Source organism: Ochotona princeps, chromosome 14, assembly GCF_030435755.1.
Source record: "Ochotona princeps isolate mOchPri1 chromosome 14, mOchPri1.hap1, whole genome shotgun sequence".
Lineage (NCBI taxonomy): Eukaryota > Metazoa > Chordata > Mammalia > Lagomorpha > Ochotonidae > Ochotona > Ochotona princeps.
The window spans coordinates 58,129,703-58,152,780 of NC_080845.1; the positions used below are offsets into that span (position 1 = coordinate 58,129,703).

Sequence of the window (23,078 nt, forward strand, 5' to 3'; positions counted from 1 at the left end):
GATCAGAAATACATTTCAAATAAGAGCTCATTTGAGCAAAAGAAAATGCCGTCGACTGGCATTAAGGGAGCGATGTACACCTCCCACGAATGACTCGAGAAAATGGAAGTGGGTTTCCAGATCTGTGGAAGGTTTTGCATATTTCATTCAAGTTTTGGAATAGCTCAAGGACTGGCTTGCTACAAATAGGAAATGAAGAGCATTCGGGGAGAAAACATTACTCACTGAACAACCCATGAGGTTGTTGTGTACGCTTGACCATGATTTGGTACTGAGCTGAGTGTTTCCATCCAAGGGTTTGGAAGTCAGACTGTCCCTTGGCAAATGCACCAAAGACTTTGGCATTAGACAATACTTGGGAGAGTCAAAGCGGGAACCTTCAGCATCATGTGCATGTCTCAGCCCAACACTAGGATCTGAGATGAACTTCTTTTCACACGCTTCATCTGCTAGTGCCTAAGCAGGATGGGCCTTCCCTGAGTAACCTATTTGAGACTTGATGCCAAAGTGCAAGCACCATGGGATGTAGTTAAGAGCCAAAGTGCACAGGTGTGCAGTAGGATGGATGAAGACTGCAAAGGAAGCTTTCTTGATCTGGAAGAAAATGAAAAGGGACACCTAGTACAATCCCTCTGTTGGGAATCTGAGGCACAATTACATTTCGTACTCACACACACACATGCGCTGTGGTTCAAGGTACAACTTGTGGCTCTGGTGCTGCCTCTCTGGTTCTGCCTGATGTGGCAGAACCCTCATGGCACTTCTCCCCACCCATACTCAGGCACCCTCCCGCAGCCCCTCCCCCACCCTAGACCCTTGAGCTCAACATTCCATCCAGTTACCTTTAAATTTGAGCTGGCTGCAGTTGGAGCCTGAACAGCCAGTTCACTCTCTGGATCACCAGCTTGAGTATTTTCTTGTTCTGGAGGCTGCCACTGAGGTGTGCTGAGTGTCCAAGCATAGGAGACAGCTTCAGAAGAAGGTCAGTGTTTCGGGCCGGGACTGTTGAAGCAGATTCCCTGCCATACCTCTGATCTTGGAGAAATCACATGGGATATTTGCCGCAAGCACAGAGAGGGAGGCTGGTCATTTGAGCATGAATTTGTAGAAAGAGAACAGCCTGTGCTCTCGTGGAGGCAGAAAGAGTATGTGGGGAAAGTGAGTCCTGTCCTGATGAGCCACATGGGGCTTGCCCATGAATGCCTTCTGGGCATTTTTTCCTGGCATGTCTCAGGTTTCTAAACTCACTATGGGAGGGACATAGCCATGACATAACTCGCTGGGTTGGATATGCCTGGCTCACTTTAGAGAACTGTCTATTCACCTGAGTGGGGCTGGAGGTTACCAGCCTCCCAACAGCCAACAGACGACAAGCTCCTTCACATGTCGGGATGCTTTCATTCGTTTCTGTTAGATGGTATCTTTGATTCAGATGGTTTTACTATTACTTTCCGCCACCACAGTGTTAGGACTCTAGATAGGCTTCAAAAGATTCTCCCCGTAACAGACACACGTGTCTGACCCCACTGCGCATCTAACGCACTACCAACAAAGATGGCCTGTGTCTGCATATATGCCTGGGCCAGGTTGTCAGAGGCAGGAAACCTGAGGCCTCCATCCTGAAACCAGGCAAAACTGTTGTGCCTTGGTATTCAGGGCTTGGAGAGTAAGTGGAGACTTGTCAGCTGTGAAACAGAGTTTGACCTTCACTCAGTGATAGTTTCCTACTGCACCATTCCTCCTTGACTCATGTGCCTCTCAAATGTGGGGAGAGCTCCTCTGTTATCTCAGTGACAAGTTGGGAAAGGGATAACTCTCTCTTGGCTATTGATTCCCCTACTCCATTCACACCTTTCCCTTTTCTCCACAGCATCTCCGAAGCTGGGACAGGCATGATCCTGGACTCTGGCACCTCCATGTCCCCATTGATGCTGTTGCCCTGTCCCCAAACCAGTCATGGCCCAGCACCCCAGCCTCCAATGGGGCAGCCAGCTGGACCTCTTCTGAATGTAGCATTCCCTCCGGGCAGCTGTCTTGTGCTACCTACACTTTTGCCAGCAACACCTGTGGTGGCAGGAGATGGTGGCTGTGGACCAAGTGTGGCTGGCCATGTCAGTACCATCCTCCACGAGACACCAGAAGCAAGGCCAATAGCGCCACCACACTCTCAGACCTTGGTCTTCAGCCAGGCCCCTCTCCACTTGAGTGCCACGTGGGAGGCAACATGTGTGCCAGCATCATCTGGGCAGACCCTTGTGCCTCTGACAACCACTGTGGTCACCCAGGACAGGCAGTTGGGCTGCACACCAGCTCTTGCTCCTGTGGTTCCACCACCAACTACTCAGGTGGCCCCCACTGTCTTTCCAAACCATGTGGCACCAGCGTCTCATGGAGGTGACAAGGAAGGGGCAACGGCTCCTTGCCAGGCCAAGGCTACATCTGATGGCCCCCAACACTCCACAAGTGTCTACAAGAACTTCCGGCGCTGGCAGCACTTCAAGGCTCTGGCCCGCAGGCACCTCCCCCAGAGCCCTGATGCTGAAGCTCTGGCCTGCTTCCTCATGTGAGTGCCCCCCACTGGGCTCCGGAGACCTGGATAGGGATGAGCTGCTGGGAGACAGAGTCAGCCTGTGTAGGGTTCGGGAAATAAGAGTGGAGGGACAGAGGAAAAACAGGAGACATTTCATTCTCCACAGTGATACACTTGTGCCATCCTAAAGCTTTCAGCTCACTATGCTCACTGGATGGTCAACCTGCTGTGAGTGACTATATTTACATCACTTCTAGCAGAACACTTACACGCATCCATCTCTAACATGCCCATGATATTGAGGCCTTCAGTGTGTCCAGAAAAACCGACACTGCCCTTGGTATTCACTGTTGCATGTGCAAAGCATGCCGGAGCCTGGAGATTCTGTACCATGGGAAGGAGGACAGAGAGAGAGGGGAGCACAGAGCTGAGCAGGGCAGAGATGGCAGAGCCTCAGCTGGGGAGGCACGCTTGTGTGGTGCACTGACTCTGATCCTGATGATTGATTTGTAGCCCCGTGCTGCGGACTCTGGCTCAGAGGAAGCCCAGCATGCCGCTGGAGGAGGGGATGCAGATTGCCATGCAAGAATGGCAGCAAACGAGCAAGTCGGAAAGGATGGACTTCTACAATATGGCAGCCAAGTGAGTTGGCTTCCTGAGTGTGGGTTTTGCTTGTGAGAACGGTGCAGAGAGAGGAGGGCCTGAGGAGCTGGACTTGTCAGCACACACACTGAGCAAAGGACTGCTGTGGCCCAGCTCCTGCCTGAGGCCATCATCTCCCAGGATAGCCACATTCAAGCATGCATGCTAGGTTTGATGAGAACCATCGCCCAAGTTGCTCCCTAACCCATGTCTGCTGCTACCACTACGTCAGTGAGGAGGGCTGAGGTGGAGCAGGAAACACAGACCACCGTGTGTCCTCCTACCTGCGGAACTGTGCCCATGGGACACACTCTCCCAGCCACTTGCCCTCTGCCTCATGACCTGCAACTGGCAGTCTTTGACATGCAGCTTCCTAATGCTGTTCCAGAACATTCTGTAAAACAGTGCTTGGGCACAAGAGGTTACACTTTTGCGCTAGCACCACCACTCTGCCATTCCAGCAGCTCACGAAAAGTGACATGTTACAATACACAGCAGAGGAAATGCCCGGCTCTCTGCTAGGCTTCCTATTCCTATCCCCACCACATCAACTACATCTCTTACTTTGCCTAGAAGACCTCAGTGGCCATGTCTCAGGCACCTGAACCTGCTAGGAACCCAGCAGCTTCTGGCACAATTCCTGTGGGGACCAGCTTCTGGCACCCTACATGATGCTTCTGTATAGGGAATTTCATGGCCCACAGCGTGTCACATTTGTCTCCCAGACCTACTGGGGCACTCTGAGGACCCATGTTCCATGCCATTGGAGTGCAGATAGGAATAGCTCTTTCCAGAACAAACACCACAACCCTTTTACACATCTCTGCCATCATCAGCTGCTGCGTGGTGCAGGGACCAAGCTTTGGGTAATAGAGTTGGGTGTTTCCCCCTCCCTCTTTTAGGTTTATGGAGTTTGAGGCCGAGGAGATGGAGAGGCTGACGCTGGAGTGCATGAAGGGGAAAACGTACCAGCCTCCTCCAGCCCCAGTGCACCTGCTTCCTCAAGGGCCCCCAGCTACTGGGCTTGTCCAGCAGACAGGTACAACTTCCCACTTCAACACACCAACCATGCAGAGGCACGGAGGGCCCCAGGACCCCCAAGAGACATAGTGGAATTCTGTCCCTTCCAGGAAATATGCATTCCTTTATGCAAATATTTACAAAGAAGCATCCAGGTCTTTAATGTTCTTCATAACCTGGATACTGGTTAATCATGTTCCTAGTCTATCACATGGCACTTGTCTCTGAAGACTCCTCACATTCTTCTTCAGTGTGGTGGAGCTGGGGGAGAGAACACAGAATCTCGGTGACACTCTTAGATATTCCACCTTTTCCCCATCTTCTCCTTTGACTGCTGGGGACTTACTGCCATGGTCTCGCCTATGAATCATTTATCTCCAAGTCCTGGCCCCTATATTGTGGGTGATTTGGAGCGGGAGACCCTGTCCTCATACTCTATTCCTCACCACAGTGTCTGAACCCGGCATGGACAGCTCCAAGGCCTTACCAGTCTATCCCCAGCCACCAAGAAACTGGCAGCCTCAGGACGAGACCCCAGAGGCTCTGAGCAAGTACACAAACATCACAGAAGTGCTACAAGGGCCGATGCCCTCCACCAAGAAGAAACCCAGTGCAAAACAAGACACAGATGGGATCTGGACTCCCCAAGACATGGAGACCTATCCAGACCCAGAACTACTCAACTACATTGATGAGCTGTGTGCCCAGGAGGACTTCACTGATAAGGTGGGCTGTGCACTTCTGAGTGCTACAAGATCTAAGCCATGAGCAATTCAGGCCCTTGGAGCACTTTCTCCTCACTAGCTAATTGTGACTCTGGTGTCTGTGTGGCAGCCTCTGTGTGTGTGTGTGTGTGTGTGTGTGTGTGTGTGTGTGTGTGTGAATGTTATGTGTGTGCCCTACTGATTTACTATCCATAGACATTCATGGATTCAGGGTAGTCTTTATGGTCTGATTCTACTTGAAATCCTCTGGACTTGGGAAGCATCGTGTCAAGAGGCTCAGCGACTGGTTTCTTCCCTTTCAGGTGGAGGCCATCATTCACCCTCGATTCCTAGCAGAACTGCTTTCCCCTGATGCACAGCTGGATCTCATGGCCCTGGTGGAGGAGTTGGAGAAGGAGGAAGTGCTGACTGCTGAGCAGGTGAAGGAGGGGAGCAGGGAGAGGAGGCAGAGCAGGAGCACAGAGACAGCAGGTCGTCAGGGCAGGTGTAGAGCAGGAAAAGCAAGTGTGTGGGGAGTAGCAGGTGATTTGTAAGGACAGAGAGGGCTAGCAGGTAACCGTGTGATTCAGGGACGCACACCTGGGTAGAGTCAGGGCTGGAGGGTGTGTGTTAGAGTATGAGCAGAGACTATGTCTGTCCTTACGCTGCCTGGGACATGTGTCTTTGAGGGTGTTGCTTCAGGTGGGTTGCAGACACACACACATGGGTTGGACACAGGGTAGTGTGGAAAGGTGAGGGTAAGAGAGCTTCAAGTGAGCAGCTCAGCAGAGTGAAGATTTCCCTCTGTGCGACCAGCCCAGTGACTCTGCCTTTCCTGCCTCCTCCTGAATCCCTTGCTCTGCAACTCTAGCGTTCCTCACAACTAGAATTCAGCCACTAAGTTCCTGTTTCCTCCTGCAGGTGGTGGAGAAGCCCCTTTCCCTCTTGAGTGAGGATGGGGCTGTGGGGGCAACCGCCACTCAGCAAGCACTCTTATTGGACACCATTCCTGAGGCTGTCACCTGCCAAGGTGCACAGAGTGAAGACTGTGCCCAGCCAAATGCAGTCAGTGCTGACATCGACTCACAACAGGTCTCTTCCCAGCATCTGCAGAGATGTGCTGTCTTAGGCAACAGGCCTAAGGAGGCTGCAGGCTTTGCTGGGCATCAGGAGTATCTTTTCCCAGGGACTTTCAAAACTCCATCCACACAAGGCCACCATGTCCCTGCCCCAAGATGCCCCAAGCCTGCAGGAAGCTTCAGAGCACAATCATCTGTTGAGAACCCACAACCACCAGTGGGCCTCTCCACGAACAACGAGGATGAGCTCCCCAGCCTGGCCTTCTTCCTGAACTCCCAGCTTCACCTGCTGCCTTTGGATCTTGACCAGAGCCCCGTCTGCCCAGCGCACGAGCCTCTCTCTAGCCAGGGAAGGGGCCTCAGTTGTGTTGTCCCTAAAACTCGCAAATCCAAAAAGCGAGTTCATCAGGGAGGCCCGGTTCCTGCGACCAAGAAGACTCGCTCGGGCTCTGGGCTTGGAGCCCTTGGCAGGCAGGCCCTGGCTCTCGGTCGTATTGGAAAGAGCCAGGCTCAAAAGAGGAGCCATGATCCCATGGTCAGCAGGAGGAAGAAGAGGCAGCGTTAAGGCAAGAGGGGTACATGGACATTACCATGCAGCCTCTCTAGGTGCAGTCTGCAGAATATGGACTTTCCCGTGTCCTGCACTCCAAGGGACCTAGGATGATTGATTGATCACCCAGGGCTGCACCTCCTCATAGGAGGCAGGGAGGGGTGGAGGGAGTGGGAAAGGGAAGGGAGGGTGAGGATGGGAGTGGGGTGGGGTGGGAAGATATCGCTTTGGGTAGTATGTATTTGAATAAAGATAATTCCATTGGAAATATCCTCCTGGCCACAGTCCTCTATTCCATCATCATTGGCGTGATGAAGAGGAGGAAGAATGCACAGATGGGAAGCACTACAGCTCAGCGCTCAGGGGACTGGCAGAAAACCTCCTCAAGTTGCTGCATGTCTGTTTGTAGAACTTGCAGTTGTCAAAGTGAAAACTGCCTAGGGATGCTCCTCATTTCCTTCCATGTCAGGGACCTTCTAGTGCAGCTTTTGTCCTCTCTGCCCTTTAAACCTGGCGGGTTAGTTTTGAATGCTCTGACCTGAGCATCATGGACCAATGGGAGGAATTGAGCCTGCGGGTGGCATTTTGTGAGCGAGCTGCATTGTGCTTTCTGAAAGAGTGGAGACAATGGAGCTGGACCTATCCGTGTTAGGACTGGCCCTTGCTGAGTGTGGGATTGGAGTCCTGGGAAAGCCCTGGCTTGGGATCAGATTCTTAGTGCCTCTGGATTTTGCCACTCTCCAGCTGCCTGAATTGGATACTCGATCAGAAGTCAGAGCTTCCCGTAGCTTCCAGGAAGTGATGCTGCTTCTCAGGTCAGCTTAGGAAGAGATAGCTACTTTGGTGGAGGATGGATCCAATACTGTGGTTGCACACAGTTAATAGGATGTCCATGAACAGGGGCTTCTAGATTTGCTGCCAGCACTGCAGTACAGGTGCCAGGACCGTCCTTCCACACAACTGATACCCTCAATGCCTAATCCCAATTCTCAACACATGGGTCAACACAAGATGACAGAGATCAATGAGCCTTCAAGAATCTCAGATTCCCTCCTGAAACCTCGGCTGTCCGACGTGTCACACAAACTCAAACGGAAGGTCTTCCCTCAGGCTTTGATTCTCAGAAACAAACACTCTGAATTGTGGTAGGGATGAGCGCAGTCATCTTAGAGCAGGCCACACCTCTTGCCAACCAGCCTCTCTCCTCACAATCTAGACCCACGTTTCTCATTTCGCACAAAGGCTAAACACTTGCTGATGCTTATAATGCATATCAACTTGCTCCAGGATTCCAATACATATCTAGTAGTGAAAGGGAAAAGCCCAATGCTTATGATGCATGGCAACTTCCTTTAGTTTTGTCATACATATGTCTTAATGTGAGCGAAAGGCCTCCTCCTCACAACATAGAGCAAGGCTAAACTATGGTATTCTTTTCTTCATTTGACTTCTGTTTTATGATTAATATCATGTTACGATAGTGTCCCACTGACCCTAGGATTTCCCTTAACCACTCACCAAGTCGCCTCTTCCCATTCCCACTGAGTTCCCCTTTATTATACTATAGTACAGTTCTACATAGACACTCATATGTCCAGCCTTGCAGTCATAATCATGGCAGAGAGTCCAGCATTCTCTTCTCAAGACACAATTCACAGGTTCACTGGGAGTCCATCTTTGATCTCCAAGCAGAGATGCATACTGCATGGCATTCTCACATCTGGAGGCCTATCTTAGTCTCCAATACACACTTACTATGCATCCCCTTCAATGAAAACCCACAAAGCAAATCAACAACAGGAACTAGTGGAGAAATTTACAACACCATGAACCGAAATCACACGCTACTGGATATGACAGTCTCCAATACACAGTTACTTTACATCCACTTCAATGAAAAGCCACAAAACAAAGTCAACAACGGGAAGAAAGCAAGGGATTAAAAATGCCATGAAATTAAAGAACAGGCTACCAAAGGACTAATGTGTCACGGAAGAAATGAAAAAGAAAATCAAGAACCTTTCTCAAGAAAACGATGCTACTCTGTGATCTGTGAGTCAGTGACAAGTTAGTAGGAGATTAAACAAACAACCAAAAACACATGCATAAGACATAGTTTCCTCTGATCTTTGTTGATGAGATAACTTGCTGATGAGGCAGCAAATAGATGGGTTTTGGTTTTCTAATCAATCAAACATCATAGATTAGTAGAGTGGATTCAATAAACTATATTTTCAGCTCAGGACACATAGCTATTATTACTCCCCAGGAAACACACAGAGGCAGGTTTAAGGTCTGTGAATGTTGTTTTTCTCTTTTAAATGACTTTTTATTGAGATACAGTGAATACATTTCAAAATACTGTTTTGGGAGCATAGTAAAACACCCACAAATAAAGTTTCAATGATCTTGAATGGAAATCTACCATTTAAGAACACAATCTATAATAAGAAAAACAAGACATATAGAACAAATTATTACACTAACATTTGAATCGCAACATGAGTTTGTTCCTGTCCTAGAATGTACTATGGTGTCTTGTATCGAATTGTTTGCTAAACCAAAGCCCACAGAAACATCTCAGGATTCATTCCAGAAAGATTCAGCTTTTACATTGAGGTGTACAAATGATTTTGAATTCCTCTTTGTAATTGGTACAACGACTCAATGAATACACCAAAGCTCACGTTTGCATTATATTTTTTAAACCCATTTTTTTCTAAACCCAATTGCACTGAAGTGAAGCCCAACTTTCTCGGCCATATTGCTGTAAACATCTATTAAAAACAACTCTCATTTACACATATGTCTTCAAGAAACACTTTAATCTCACTTTCTCAAAGGTAACGGAGACCTGGGGCTGTGAATGACCTCCCTAGTGTACTAGAGATTGGATTCCATGTGACGACAGGATTCCTCGGGGACTGAGGCCCCCTCACCCAGCACCTGGGCTCAAATCCACTGCAGCTTGTGGGCCCTTCTCTGATATCTTCTGAGTCATCCGCAGTACTCACTAGGAATGTGTGCTTGTGCAGTAAGGGGAGCCTCAGCTTGGAGCACTCCCACTTCCAAGAGGAATGAGTCCTGCCTTTCAGGAAAGGACGGTTGCTCCAGGGAAGCCAGGAGCCCACATGCGAGCACATGGACAGGGCAGTCATCAGGCCAGGAAACCACTAGCACACCAGGGAAGAATTAGAGGACTTGTTCATGCTGACCAACTGCTTGTAGCAGTAGGGGGCTAGGGTACAGTGTGCAAGCCTAATGCCTAAAGTCCTCACTTTGCACGTGCACAACAGGATCCCATATGGCTGCAGGTTCAAATCCTGGCTGCTCCACTTGCCATCCTGCTGCCGGCTTGTGGCCTGGGAATGCAGTGGAGGATGGCCTGAAGCCTTGGGACCCAGTGCCTGCATAAGACACCCCGAAGAAGCTCCTGGCTCTTGGATTTGGATTGGCTCAGGTCTGGCTGGTGTGGCCCCTTGGGGAGTGAACCAGCAGAGGTAACACCTGTTGCTCTGTATCTCCTCTCTCTTCATCTGCCCTTTGAATAAAAGAAATCTATCATTAACAAGAATAAAAAAAGGAGTAGTGGTCTGATAGGTGCTGGGAGAGCAAGGACCCTCTCCCATCTTGCTATTTCCAGCCTCTGTGACCACATGGCAGGACTTTTCTTGGCAGATCCTTCTCCTTGCACTCTGACCTCAGCTCCCAATAGAGATGCCTTACAGGACTGTACACTGAGCTATGCCAGTCATACAAATGTTGGTCCTGACTCCTGGGGACACCTCCAGGCTGTGTTAGTGTTGTTGCAGAAGTTGTCACACTAGCACAGCAAGTGTTTCAAGCACCCCAAACAACCTTGGCCGATGTTGGCCCCATTGTATCTGGTCAGTCTTGGGCCTCAGCTATGGCTTCAGCTGCATGGCAAACCACTGGTAGGAGACAGCAGTCTGAAAAGCAATGTAGGGATCAAATGCCAGATCCCAAGACACCAAGACTTTTCGTCATCCTCGACTGCTTTCCCAGGCCCCAAGCAGACACCTGGATGGAAAGAGGAGCAGCTGGGACACAAATTGCATGCTGGTACTTGCAGGTCAAAGACCAGACAAGTGAGCCATTCTGCCAGCCTCACAACTTCTTCGGTGAAAATCAACAGTTCAGTGTTTGTAACCATTCCCACATTTCATCTCAATTGCCAAGAACTTTTATGTTCCTTAGTAAACACATACGCAATTGTCCCGTATATACAGAAGTACATGATGCAGGGTTCGCACAAGGATCACGACTGCTCCATCAGAAGAGACTTACTCAAACACCAGCACGCAATAGAAGAGACTCGGTTACCAAAAACAATACAGATATACCCTGACATGCTAAAATATACGGAAGGAAAGCAGCATATGGAAGAGTTATCTATAACCACATGCTTGTTGTACTTCAACTCACACTGGCTAACACAGCAAATTAAACCCAATGGCCATCACCTGATGACTGGATAAGGAAACTGTGGTACATATACAACATGGAATACTGCTCAGCCATTAAAATCCATAGAATGTTGTCTTGCAAAACTCAATGGACCTGCCGGCTCTACCTTCAGACTAGAGATGGTCCCACCAAGAAACCATTGAACTTACCAGGACAATAAGATGCTGGACTTTATGCTTGGTAAATACCTCCAATGAAAGAATGTCAACTGAATTTGAACTTTGGAAATGCAACAAGGTGGAGCAATCCACCGTGGGGGGAGGGTTTTGGGAGGGGAGGAGGGAATCCCAATGCATAAAAAATGTATCACATAATGCAATGTAATTAAATTAAAAAATGAAATGCAATAAAAAAAAAACTCAATGGACCAACTGGAAACCCTGATACTTCCTGAAACACACCCGGCCGAAACAAACAAATATCATATGTTCTCCCTGATATGTGACAGCTAATACACAGAGTGCAGGAAATGTCTTCTTTGTGACATTGACATCCAAGAATTCAACTGTTGTTTATAACCTTTGGTTCAATACCTAAGCACAGTGGATTTTGGTTTTTTTCTATTTGATATCTGCTGATATCTACCTAAGGGAATATGTGAAGCAAAATGAAAAAGTCATTGCAAAAAAAATTGGGGAAAATGGGTGAGATAAGGAGAGAGGAGCATGGGTGCAGAATGCAGAAAGGGGTGCAGTGCGGTAGGAGGTGTTTCTCTGCTCCTCAATGTGTCCCATATAATCTGTGAAATTGGTTCACTTGACATAAAGTGATAGGTGTCCAAAGAACACATAAGTATCGTCTATCTGCTTAGGACAATGGAAAAGTATCCTAATGGTACTCACTAAGGAAAGTTTAAACTCAGCATTTTTCAGACAATAATAATGCCTCTCTTAGGAACATGGCAATTCAGGGCCACGAGATGTTGTTCACAATAGTCATGCCACAGCTAACTTAAATGTGTGGCTCAGACACCAACACTTGTTCAGAACGAGTTAAACTGCTGCCTGTGATATAGCATAGACAGGCCCCAGGTTCAAGTCCTGTTTGCTTCACTTCTGGTCCAGCTCCCTGTGGGTGCACCTGGGAAAGCAGCAGAAGATGGCCCGAGTGCTTGGCGACCTGCACCCACGTGGGAGACAAAAACATAGATCCCGGTTTCTTGCTCATGACTTTGACCTGGACAAGCTTTCAGTGTGACCGCCATTTGGGGAGTGAACCAGTCAATGAAAGAGCTCTCTCACATTCTGGATGTCTTTCATAACTAAAAGGAAAAAATTGTATAAAGATAGACACATTCATCAATATAAACAACACTGATACAATTTGTATCTATGTGTGTATACTAATCTACATTTCTCAAAGAAAGGGGAGAAAATAAAAATAGAGATATACTCAAATATGTTGCCATTTAAAACATCTACAACATTCTGTGAAAAAAATAAGACTTAAAAACCTGCCAAAAATTACGAGAACACACATATATCCAGAATATGCTGCCCCAACTAAGTTCCCCTGACTTCTAACTTGTACAAAATGCAGATCACAACAAAAACTAAAAAGCTCATCATCAGCACATATACATATATATGCACATAGCCTTGGGAAGCTCATATTACACACATATACAAACACACGCAGATACTATAGACAGCATACATGCAGACTTACAATACCTCCACTGTCCACTCTAAAAACCCAATCGACACAGAGAAACCAACACCCACCCATGTGTGCAAACACATAAGATCCCCACTAACCACTTCAATGCACAAAGAACCCAAGTAGGAATAAAATCAAATACATAGTTGGGCTCAGCTGTGTGGTCCAGAGGCTGCTTGAGAACCTCCATCACAGCCTGAGTGTCACTTTGTGCCCTGGCTGCTTTGCTTCAGAAGCATTGCCAGCTGAAGGCCCTGAAAAGGCAGTGGAGGACGCTTATGGCCCTGACAGGTGACCGGGATGGGATGGAGGTTCCCACTTGCAATGTAGCCTATCCCAGACATAAGGGTTGTGGTTGCTTGGGGCCTGAACAGCACATAGGGGATCGATTTCTATCACTCTGCCTTACGGTAATAAATCGAACAGAAACAATCTCGTGTTCCCGGCGCAATGTCTCCATTGGCTCATTTTCAACCTGCGATCACTGGGATCCCATAGAGCCACTGATAAAGTGTCCCATCTATTCCACTTCCCATCCAGCATCCTGCTTGTGTCCTGGGACAGCCAGTGGCAAATGGCCCACTGACTACTCTCAGGAATAGGAGCTTTCTCCTTGCACATCTGAATTGGGTTTTCACATCTGGTGGGAGAAAGTTTTCGCCATGGATTTCAGCGTTCTCTTGTCGAATTAGAGCACCAGCAGAGCAAGGGGAGGAGCCACGAGCGGCCTGCCACCGTGGCAGTGGCAGATTGGCTTTGGCCTAAAGGCTCTTGCCCCAGTGAGCACACCACCAAGTGCACTGAGCACCACAGGGCAGGATCTGCTGCACAAACCAAGGGTGAGACGCTCACTGGAGCAGGAACCACCACCAAGTGCAGCAACACACTGGCTCGGTTGGCCTATGGCGGGTCTAAGCTCCCATCCCCTGCTGATAGATAACAAGCCCTGAACAATCTCCATTTATGTGAACAATGACCACTCAGAATCGGCTCTCATATGGCGCCTGTGCCTATCCACCACGACCAACCGCCATAATGGATGCTGGGAGACGTTGAAGTGCATCACGTGCCTGATGCTACTGCCCCCTGCAGGAGAGCAAGCCCACCAGCACGTGACGCCCCACCAAGAGTCCAGGGACACCAACGAGACCATAGGACTGGGGCTTCCAAAAGCCCTGCAGGCTCATGGCCTCAGCATATACATCCTCCTGGAACTTGCAGTCCTAAAGAAAGCACCAACAAGTGCAGCATTTGTGATTGACAGAGAGGTGGTGCAGTGAATATTCTCATGGTGGAATCAGCTTCCTAAAACCCTCTTCCCTTTCCATACACTCTCTCATCAGTAGGTACAGAAGTGCTGCTAGAGCAGGGATATGGTGTTCTGGAAATTGGTTGCAATCCTGTGGAATGTGCAAGGTTCGTGTTTTTTTAAAATCCATTCCCAAACATCCTCTCCTAGCTTGAAGCATGAGTGCAATTTGATAGCATTGTGGCCCTGAAAAACGGACACTTGTTCACAATACCACATGATGAAGGATTGAAGTTGTAGTGAAGGGGGTGTGACAATGATACTCCCAATGAGGAATGCACTTCCGTGATAAGCCTGGATTCAAATGACCTGGGTCCTAAGAGGAAGCCGAGCATCCCCTCATTGGCCAGCATATGATCCCATGGGAGAGATGGTTTGAGATCGAGAATTGGATGCTTGGCTTGTGGTAGACTACACTGCCATCCTCGGGGCAGTAGATTTCTAACTACTGCAAATTCAAGGCTCGAGCAATGTGCACTCTCAGATTTTTGTTAGGAACCAAAGAGTAAAATGTGTCTCCAAATTACTGATGTATTTTGTTGTTGTGATTTCACTACCATTGAAGTTCCACATGCTGGGGTGACTGCGGCAAATCAAGTAGCATCAAAAATAGTCTACCTTTTTGCAACTGCCATACATGAATGTAGAGTGAGGATGGACTCTTCTCCTGCCCCTACTTCATGTTTGCTTTCCAAGAGGTAATCAATGATGACCGGTTAGTACCTTACATATGCTAGGAAGATAGTTGAGATATAATGGAGGAGGCAACACAGGGTACACTGAAGAGAAATACTAAGAACTCTGAAAGCATGGAAATTGGTTCTAGACCAAAAGGTTTCTATCATTCTCTTTTTGATAAAACTGTTCAGCCAGCTCCTTTGAGTGCCTGCAATTTTTGTGAACAAGCAGAACAAGTGAGCTGCTCACCACTGATTCACTCCCCAGTGCCCTCCAATTCCACAACTGGCCATGGCCAAAGTGGGATGAGGAGACTCACTGTAGGTGTGTCACAAGTTGACACAAATGCATGACTTGTACAATCAACTTGCTTGCCACGGTGAATGAGTGCTCTCAGGAAGAGAGAAGAAGGCGGTGAGCTGGGTAACAGACCTAGATAGACTGTTACAACAGCTCAAGATAGCTTAACGGCTAGGTTAAATGCTCTTTCTACCTCCACGAGAGCAGTCTGTACTCTTTCTACAAAGACACTGACATTTGAATCCACTATACACCATTTGTTAGGCTATCTCCTGAGTAGACAAAAGTGAGTATTCCCCTCAGAAACACACAGTTCTATTCTACAGATCAGAAATACATTTCAAATAAGAGCTCATTTGAGCAAAAGAAAATGCCGTCGACTGGCATTAAGGGAGCGATGTACACCTCCCACGAATGACTCGAGAAAATGGAAGTGGGTTTCCAGATCTGTGGAAGGTTTTGCATATTTCATTCAAGTTTTGGAATAGCTCAAGGACTGGCTTGCTACAAATAGGAAATGAAGAGCATTCGGGGAGAAAACATTACTCACTGAACAACCCATGAGGTTGTTGTGTACGCTTGACCATGATTTGGTACTGAGCTGAGTGTTTCCATCCAAGGGTTTGGAAGTCAGACTGTCCCTTGGCAAATGCACCAAAGACTTTGGCATTAGACAATACTTGGGAGAGTCAAAGCGGGAACCTTCAGCATCATGTGCATGTCTCAGCCCAACACTAGGATCTGAGATGAACTTCTTTTCACACGCTTCATCTGCTAGTGCCTAAGCAGGATGGGCCTTCCCTGAGTAACCTATTTGAGACTTGATGCCAAAGTGCAAGCACCATGGGATGTAGTTAAGAGCCAAAGTGCACAGGTGTGCAGTAGGATGGATGAAGACTGCAAAGGAAGCTTTCTTGATCTGGAAGAAAATGAAAAGGGACACCTAGTACAATCCCTCTGTTGGGAATCTGAGGCACAATTACATTTCGTACTCACACACACACATGCGCTGTGGTTCAAGGTACAACTTGTGGCTCTGGTGCTGCCTCTCTGGTTCTGCCTGATGTGGCAGAACCCTCATGGCACTTCTCCCCACCCATACTCAGGCACCCTCCCGCAGCCCCTCCCCCACCCTAGACCCTTGAGCTCAACATTCCATCCAGTTACCTTTAAATTTGAGCTGGCTGCAGTTGGAGCCTGAACAGCCAGTTCACTCTCTGGATCACCAGCTTGAGTATTTTCTTGTTCTGGAGGCTGCCACTGAGGTGTGCTGAGTGTCCAAGCATAGGAGACAGCTTCAGAAGAAGGTCAGTGTTTCGGGCCGGGACTGTTGAAGCAGATTCCCTGCCATACCTCTGATCTTGGAGAAATCACATGGGATATTTGCCGCAAGCACAGAGAGGGAGGCTGGTCATTTGAGCATGAATTTGTAGAAAGAGAACAGCCTGTGCTCTCGTGGAGGCAGAAAGAGTATGTGGGGAAAGTGAGTCCTGTCCTGATGAGCCACATGGGGCTTGCCCATGAATGCCTTCTGGGCATTTTTTCCTGGCATGTCTCAGGTTTCTAAACTCACTATGGGAGGGACATAGCCATGACATAACTCGCTGGGTTGGATATGCCTGGCTCACTTTAGAGAACTGTCTATTCACCTGAGTGGGGCTGGAGGTTACCAGCCTCCCAACAGCCAACAGACGACAAGCTCCTTCACATGTCGGGATGCTTTCATTCGTTTCTGTTAGATGGTATCTTTGATTCAGATGGTTTTACTATTACTTTCCGCCACCACAGTGTTAGGACTCTAGATAGGCTTCAAAAGATTCTCCCCGTAACAGACACACGTATCTGACCCCACTGCGCATCTAACGCACTACCAACAAAGATGGCCTGTGTCTGCATATATGCCTGGGCCAGGTTGTCAGAGGCAGGAAACCTGAGGCCTCCATCCTGAAACCAGGCAAAACTGTTGTGCCTTGGTATTCAGGGCTTGGAGAGTAAGTGGAGACTTGTCAGCTGTGAAACAGAGTTTGACCTTCACTCAGTGATAGTTTCCTACTGCACCATTCCTCCTTGACTCATGTGCCTCTCAAATGTGGGGAGAGCTCCTCTGTTATCTCAGTGACAAGTTGGGAAAGGGATAACTCTCTCTTGGCTATTGATTCCCCTACTCCATTCACACCTTTCCCTTTTCTCCACAGCATCTCCGAAGCTGGGACAGGCATGATCCTGGACTCTGGCACCTCCATGTCCCCATTGATGCTGTTGCCCTGTCCCCAAACCAGTCATGGCCCAGCACCCCAGCCTCCAATGGGGCAGCCAGCTGGACCCCTTCTGAATGTAGCATTCCCTCCGGGCAGCTATCTTGTGCTACCTACACTTTTGCCAGCAACACCTGTGGTGGCAGGAGATGGTGGCTGTGGACCAAGTGTGGCTGGCCGTGTCAATACCATCCTCCACGAGACACCAGAAGCAAGGCCAATAGCGCCACCACACTCTCAGACCTTGGTCTTCAGCCAGGCCCCTCTCCACTTGAGTGCCACATGGGAGCCAACAGGTGTGCCAGCATCATCTGGGCAGACCCTTGTGCCTCTGACAACCACTGTGGTCACCCAGGACAGCCAGTTGGGCTGCACACCAGCTCTTGCTCCTGTGGTTCCACCACCAACTACTCAGGTGGCCCCCACTGTCTTTCCAAACCATGTGGCACCAGCGTCTCATGGAGGTGACAAGGAAGGGGCAACAGCTCCTTGCCAGGCCAAGGCTACATCTGATGGCCCCCAACACTCCACAAGCGTCTACAAGAACTTCCGGCGCTGGCAGCACTTCAAGGCTCTGGCCCGCAGGCACCTCCCCCAGAGCCCTGATGCTGAAGCTCTGGCCTGCTTCCTCATGTGAGTGCCCCCCACTGGGCTCCGGAGACCCGGATAGGGATGAGCTGCTGGGAGACAGAGTCAGCCTGTGTAGGGTTCGGGAAATAAGAGTGGAGGGACAGAGGAAAAACATGAGACATTTCATTCTCCACAGTGATACACTTGTGCCATCCTAAAGCTTTCAGCTCACTATGCTCACTGGATGGTCAACCTGCTGTGAGTGACTATATTTACATCACTTCTAGGACAACACTTACACGCATCCATCTCTAACATGCCCATGATATTGAGGCCTTCAGTGTGTCCAGAAAAACCAACACTGCACTTGGTATTCACTGTTGCATGTGCAAAGCATGCCGGAGCCTGGAGATTCTGTACCATGGGAAGGAGGACAGAGAGAGAGGGGAGCACAGAGCTGAGCAGGGCAGAGATGGCAGAGCCTCAGCTGGGGAGGCAAGCTTGTGTGGTGCACTGACTCTGATCCTGATGATTGATTTGTAGCCCCGTGCTGCGGACTCTGGCTCAGAGGAAGCCCAGCATGCCGCTGGAGGAGGGGATGCAGATTGCCATGCAAGAATGGCAGCAAACGAGCAAGTCGGAAAGGATGGACTTCTACAATATGGCAGCCAAGTGAGTTGGCTTCCTGAGTGTGGGTTTTGCTTGTGAGAACGGTGCAGAGAGAGGAGGGCCTGAGGAGCTGGACTTGTCAGCACACACACTGAGCAAAGGACTGCTGTGGCCCAGCTCCTGCCTGAGGCCATCATCTCCCAGGATAGCCACATTCAAGCATGCATGCTAGGTTTGATGAGAACCATCGCCCAAGTTGCTCCCTAACCCATGTCTGCTGCTACCACTACGTCAGTGAGGAGGGCTGAGGTGGAGCAGGAAACACAGACCACCGTGTGTCCTCCTACCTGCGGAACTGTGCCCATGGGACACACTCTCCCAGCCACTTGCCCTCTGCCTCATGACCTGCAACTGGCAGTCTTTGACATGCAGCTTCCTAATGCTGTTCCAGAACATTCTGTAAAACAGTGCTTGGGCACAAGAGGTTACACTTTTGCGCTAGCACCACCACTCTGCCATTCCAGCAGCTCACGAAAAGTGACATGTTACAATACACAGCAGAGGAAATGCCCGGCTCTCTGCTAGGCTTCCTATTCCTATCCCCACCACATCAACTACATCTCTTACTTTGCCTAGAAGACCTCAGTGGCCATGTCTCAGGCACCTGAACCTGCTAGGAACCCAGCAGCTTCTGGCACAATTCCTGTGGGGACCAGCTTCTGGCACCCTACATGATGCTTCTGTATAGGGAATTTCATGGCCCACAGCATGTCACATTTGTCTCCCAGACCTACTGGGGCACTCTGAGGACCCATGTTCCATGCCATTGGAGTGCAGATAGGAATAGCTCTTTCCAGAACAAACACCACAACCCTTTTACACATCTCTGCCATCATCAGCTGCTGCGTGGTGCAGGGACCAAGCTTTGGGTAATAGAGTTGGGTGTTTCCCCCTCCCTCTTTTAGGTTTATGGAGTTTGAGGCCGAGGAGATGGAGAGGCTGACGCTGGAGTGCATGAAGGGGAAAACGTACCAGCCTCCTCCAGCCCCAGTGCACCTGCTTCCTCAAGGGCCCCCAGCTACTGGGCTTGTCCAGCAGACAGGTACAACTTCCCACTTCAACACACCAACCATGCAGAGGCACGGAGGGCCCCAGGACCCCCAAGAGACATAGTGGAATTCTGTCCCTTCCAGGAAATATGCATTCCTTTATGCAAATATTTACAAAGAAGCATCCAGGTCTTTAATGTTCTTCATAACCTGGATACTGGTTAATCATGTTCCTAGTCTATCACATGGCACTTGTCTCTGAAGACTCCTCACATTCTTCTTCAGTGTGGTGGAGCTGGGGGAGAGAACACAGAATCTCGGTGACACTCTTAGATATTCCACCTTTTCCCCATCTTCTCCTTTGACTGCTGGGGACTTACTGCCATGGTCTCGCCTATGAGTCATTTATCTCCAAGTCCTGGCCCCTATATTGTGGGTGATTTGGAGCGGGAGACCCTGTCCTCATACTCTATTCCTCACCACAGTGTCTGAACCCGGCATGGACAGCTCCAAGGCCTTACCGGTCTATCCCCAGCCACCAAGAAATTGGCAGCCTCAGGACGAGACCCCAGAGGCTCTGAGCAAGTACACAAACATCACAGAAGTGCTACAGGGGCCGATGCCCTCCACCAAGAAGAAACCTAGTGCAAAACAAGACACAGATGGGATCTGGACTCCCCAAGACATGGAGACCTATCCAGACCCAGAACTACTCAACTACATTGATGAGCTGTGTGCCCAGGAGGACTTCACTGATAAGGTGGGCTGTGCACTTCTGAGTGCTACAAGATCTAAGCCATGAGCAATTCAGGCCCTTGGAGCACTTTCTCCTCACTAGCTAATTGTGACTCTGGTGTCTGTGTGGCAGCCTCTGTGTGTGTGTGTGTGTGTGTGTGTGTGTGTGTGTGTGTGTGTGTGTGAATGTTATGTGTGTGCCCTACTGATTTACTATCCATAGACATTCATGGATTCAGGGTAGTCTTTATGGTCTGATTCTACTTGAAATCCTCTGGACTTGGGAAGCATCGTGTCAAGAGGCTCAGCGACTGGTTTCTTCCCTTTCAGGTGGAGGCCATCATTCACCCTCGATTCCTAGCAGAACTGCTTTCCCCTGATGCACAGCTGGATCTCATGGCCCTGGTGGAGGAGTTGGAGAAGGAGGAAGTGCTGACTGCTGAGCAGGTGAAGGAGGGGAGCAGGGAGAGGAGGCAGAGCAGGAGCACAGAGACAGCAGGTCGTCAGGGCAGGTGTAGAGCAGGAAAAGCAAGTGTGTGGGGAGTAGCAGGTGATTTGTAAGGACAGAGAGGGCTAGCAGGTAACCGTGTGATTCAGGGACGCACACCTGGGTAGAGTCAGGGCTGGAGGGTGTGTGTTAGAGTATGAGCAGAGACTATGTCTGTCCTTACGCTGCCTGGGACATGTGTCTTTGAGGGTGTTGCTTCAGGTGGGTTGCAGACACACACACATGGGTTGGACACAGGGTAGTGTGGAAAGGTGAGGGTAAGAGAGCTTCAAGTGAGCAGCTCAGCAGAGTGAAGATTTCCCTCTGTGCGACCAGCCCAGTGACTCTGCCTTTCCTGCCTCCTCCTGAATCCCTTGCTCTGCAACTCTAGCGTTCCTCACAACTAGAATTCAGCCACTAAGTTCCTGTTTCCTCCTGCAGGTGGTGGAGAAGCCCCTTTCCCTCTTGAGTGAGGATGGGGCTGTGGGGGCAACCGCCACTCAGCAAGCACTCTTATTGGACACCATTCCTGAGGCTGTCACCTGCCAAGGTGCACAGAGTGAAGACTGTGCCCAGCCAAATGCAGTCAGTGCTGACATCGACTCACAACAGGTCTCTTCCCAGCATCTGCAGAGATGTGCTGTCTTAGGCAACAGGCCTAAGGAGGCTGCAGGCTTTGCTGGGCATCAGGAGTATCTTTTCCCAGGGACTTTCAAAACTCCATCCACACAAGGCCACCATGTCCCTGCCCCAAGATGCCCCAAGCCTGCAGGAAGCTTCAGAGCACAATCATCTGTTGAGAACCCACAACCACCAGTGGGCCTCTCCACGAACAACGAGGATGAGCTCCCCAGCCTGGCCTTCTTCCTGAACTCCCAGCTTCACCTGCTGCCTTTGGATCTTGACCAGAGCCCCGTCTGCCCAGCGCACGAGCCTCTCTCTAGCCAGGGAAGGGGCCTCAGTTGTGTTGTCCCTAAAACTCGCAAATCCAAAAAGCGAGTTCATCAGGGAGGCCCGGTTCCTGCGACCAAGAAGACTCGCTCGGGCTCTGGGCTTGGAGCCCTTGGCAGGCAGGCCCTGGCTCTCGGTCGTATTGGAAAGAGCCAGGCTCAAAAGAGGAGCCATGATCCCATGGTCAGCAGGAGGAAGAAGAGGCAGCGTTAAGGCAAGAGGGGTACATGGACATTACCATGCAGCCTCTCTAGGTGCAGTCTGCAGAATATGGACTTTCCCGTGTCCTGCACTCCAAGGGACCTAGGATGATTGATTGATCACCCAGGGCTGCACCTCCTCATAGGAGGCAGGGAGGGGTGGAGGGAGTGGGAAAGGGAAGGGAGGGTGAGGATGGAGTGGGGTGGGGTGGGAAGATATCGCTTTGGGTAGTATGTATTTGAATAAAGATAATTCCATTGGAAATATCCTCCTGGCCACAGTCCTCTATTCCATCATCATTGGCGTGATGAAGAGGAGGAAGAATGCACAGATGGGAAGCACTACAGCTCAGCGCTCAGGGGACTGGCAGAAAACCTCCTCAAGTTGCTGCATGTCTGTTTGTAGAACTTGCAGTTGTCAAAGTGAAAACTGCCTAGGGATGCTCCTCATTTCCTTCCATGTCAGGGACCTTCTAGTGCAGCTTTTGTCCTCTCTGCCCTTTAAACCTGGCGGGTTAGTTTTGAATGCTCTGACCTGAGCATCATGGACCAATGGGAGGAATTGAGCCTGCGGGTGGCATTTTGTGAGCGAGCTGCATTGTGCTTTCTGAAAGAGTGGAGACAATGGAGCTGGACCTATCCGTGTTAGGACTGGCCCTTGCTGAGTGTGGGATTGGAGTCCTGGGAAAGCCCTGGCTTGGGATCAGATTCTTAGTGCCTCTGGATTTTGCCACTCTCCAGCTGCCTGAATTGGATACTCGATCAGAAGTCAGAGCTTCCCGTAGCTTCCAGGAAGTGATGCTGCTTCTCAGGTCAGCTTAGGAAGAGATAGCTACTTTGGTGGAGGATGGATCCAATACTGTGGTTGCACACAGTTAATAGGATGTCCATGAACAGGGGCTTCTAGATTTGCTGCCAGCACTGCAGTACAGGTGCCAGGACCGTCCTTCCACACAACTGATACCCTCAATGCCTAATCCCAATTCTCAACACATGGGTCAACACAAGATGACAGAGATCAATGAGCCTTCAAGAATCTCAGATTCCCTCCTGAAACCTCGGCTGTCCGACGTGTCACACAAACTCAAACGGAAGGTCTTCCCTCAGGCTTTGATTCTCAGAAACAAACACTCTGAATTGTGGTAGGGATGAGCGCAGTCATCTTAGAGCAGGCCACACCTCTTGCCAACCAGCCTCTCTCCTCACAATCTAGACCCACGTTTCTCATTTCGCACAAAGGCTAAACACTTGCTGATGCTTATA

General features: G+C 49.5%; 2 protein-coding genes across 2 annotated transcripts; both read left to right on the forward strand.

Moving 5' to 3' along the window:
- The first annotated feature begins 846 nt into the window (after positions 1-846).
- On the forward strand, positions 847-6,540 carry LOC131481840 (NUT family member 2G-like). Its single transcript, XM_058672261.1, has 7 exons — positions 847-982; positions 1,871-2,563; positions 3,044-3,172; positions 4,075-4,211; positions 4,644-4,918; positions 5,220-5,336; positions 5,818-6,540. Exons 2-7 carry the CDS (start codon positions 1,893-1,895, stop codon positions 6,538-6,540), a joined length of 2,052 nt encoding a protein of 683 aa, XP_058528244.1. The 5' UTR covers positions 847-982; positions 1,871-1,892.
- Positions 6,541-17,755: 11,215 nt separating this feature from the next.
- Positions 17,756-21,828, forward strand: LOC131481841 (NUT family member 2G-like). The gene is made up of 6 exons (XM_058672263.1): positions 17,756-17,847; positions 18,328-18,456; positions 19,359-19,495; positions 19,928-20,202; positions 20,508-20,624; positions 21,106-21,828. Exons 2-6 carry the CDS (start codon positions 18,365-18,367, stop codon positions 21,826-21,828), a joined length of 1,344 nt encoding a protein of 447 aa, XP_058528246.1. The 5' UTR covers positions 17,756-17,847; positions 18,328-18,364.
- The last annotated feature ends 1,250 nt before the right edge of the window (positions 21,829-23,078 follow it).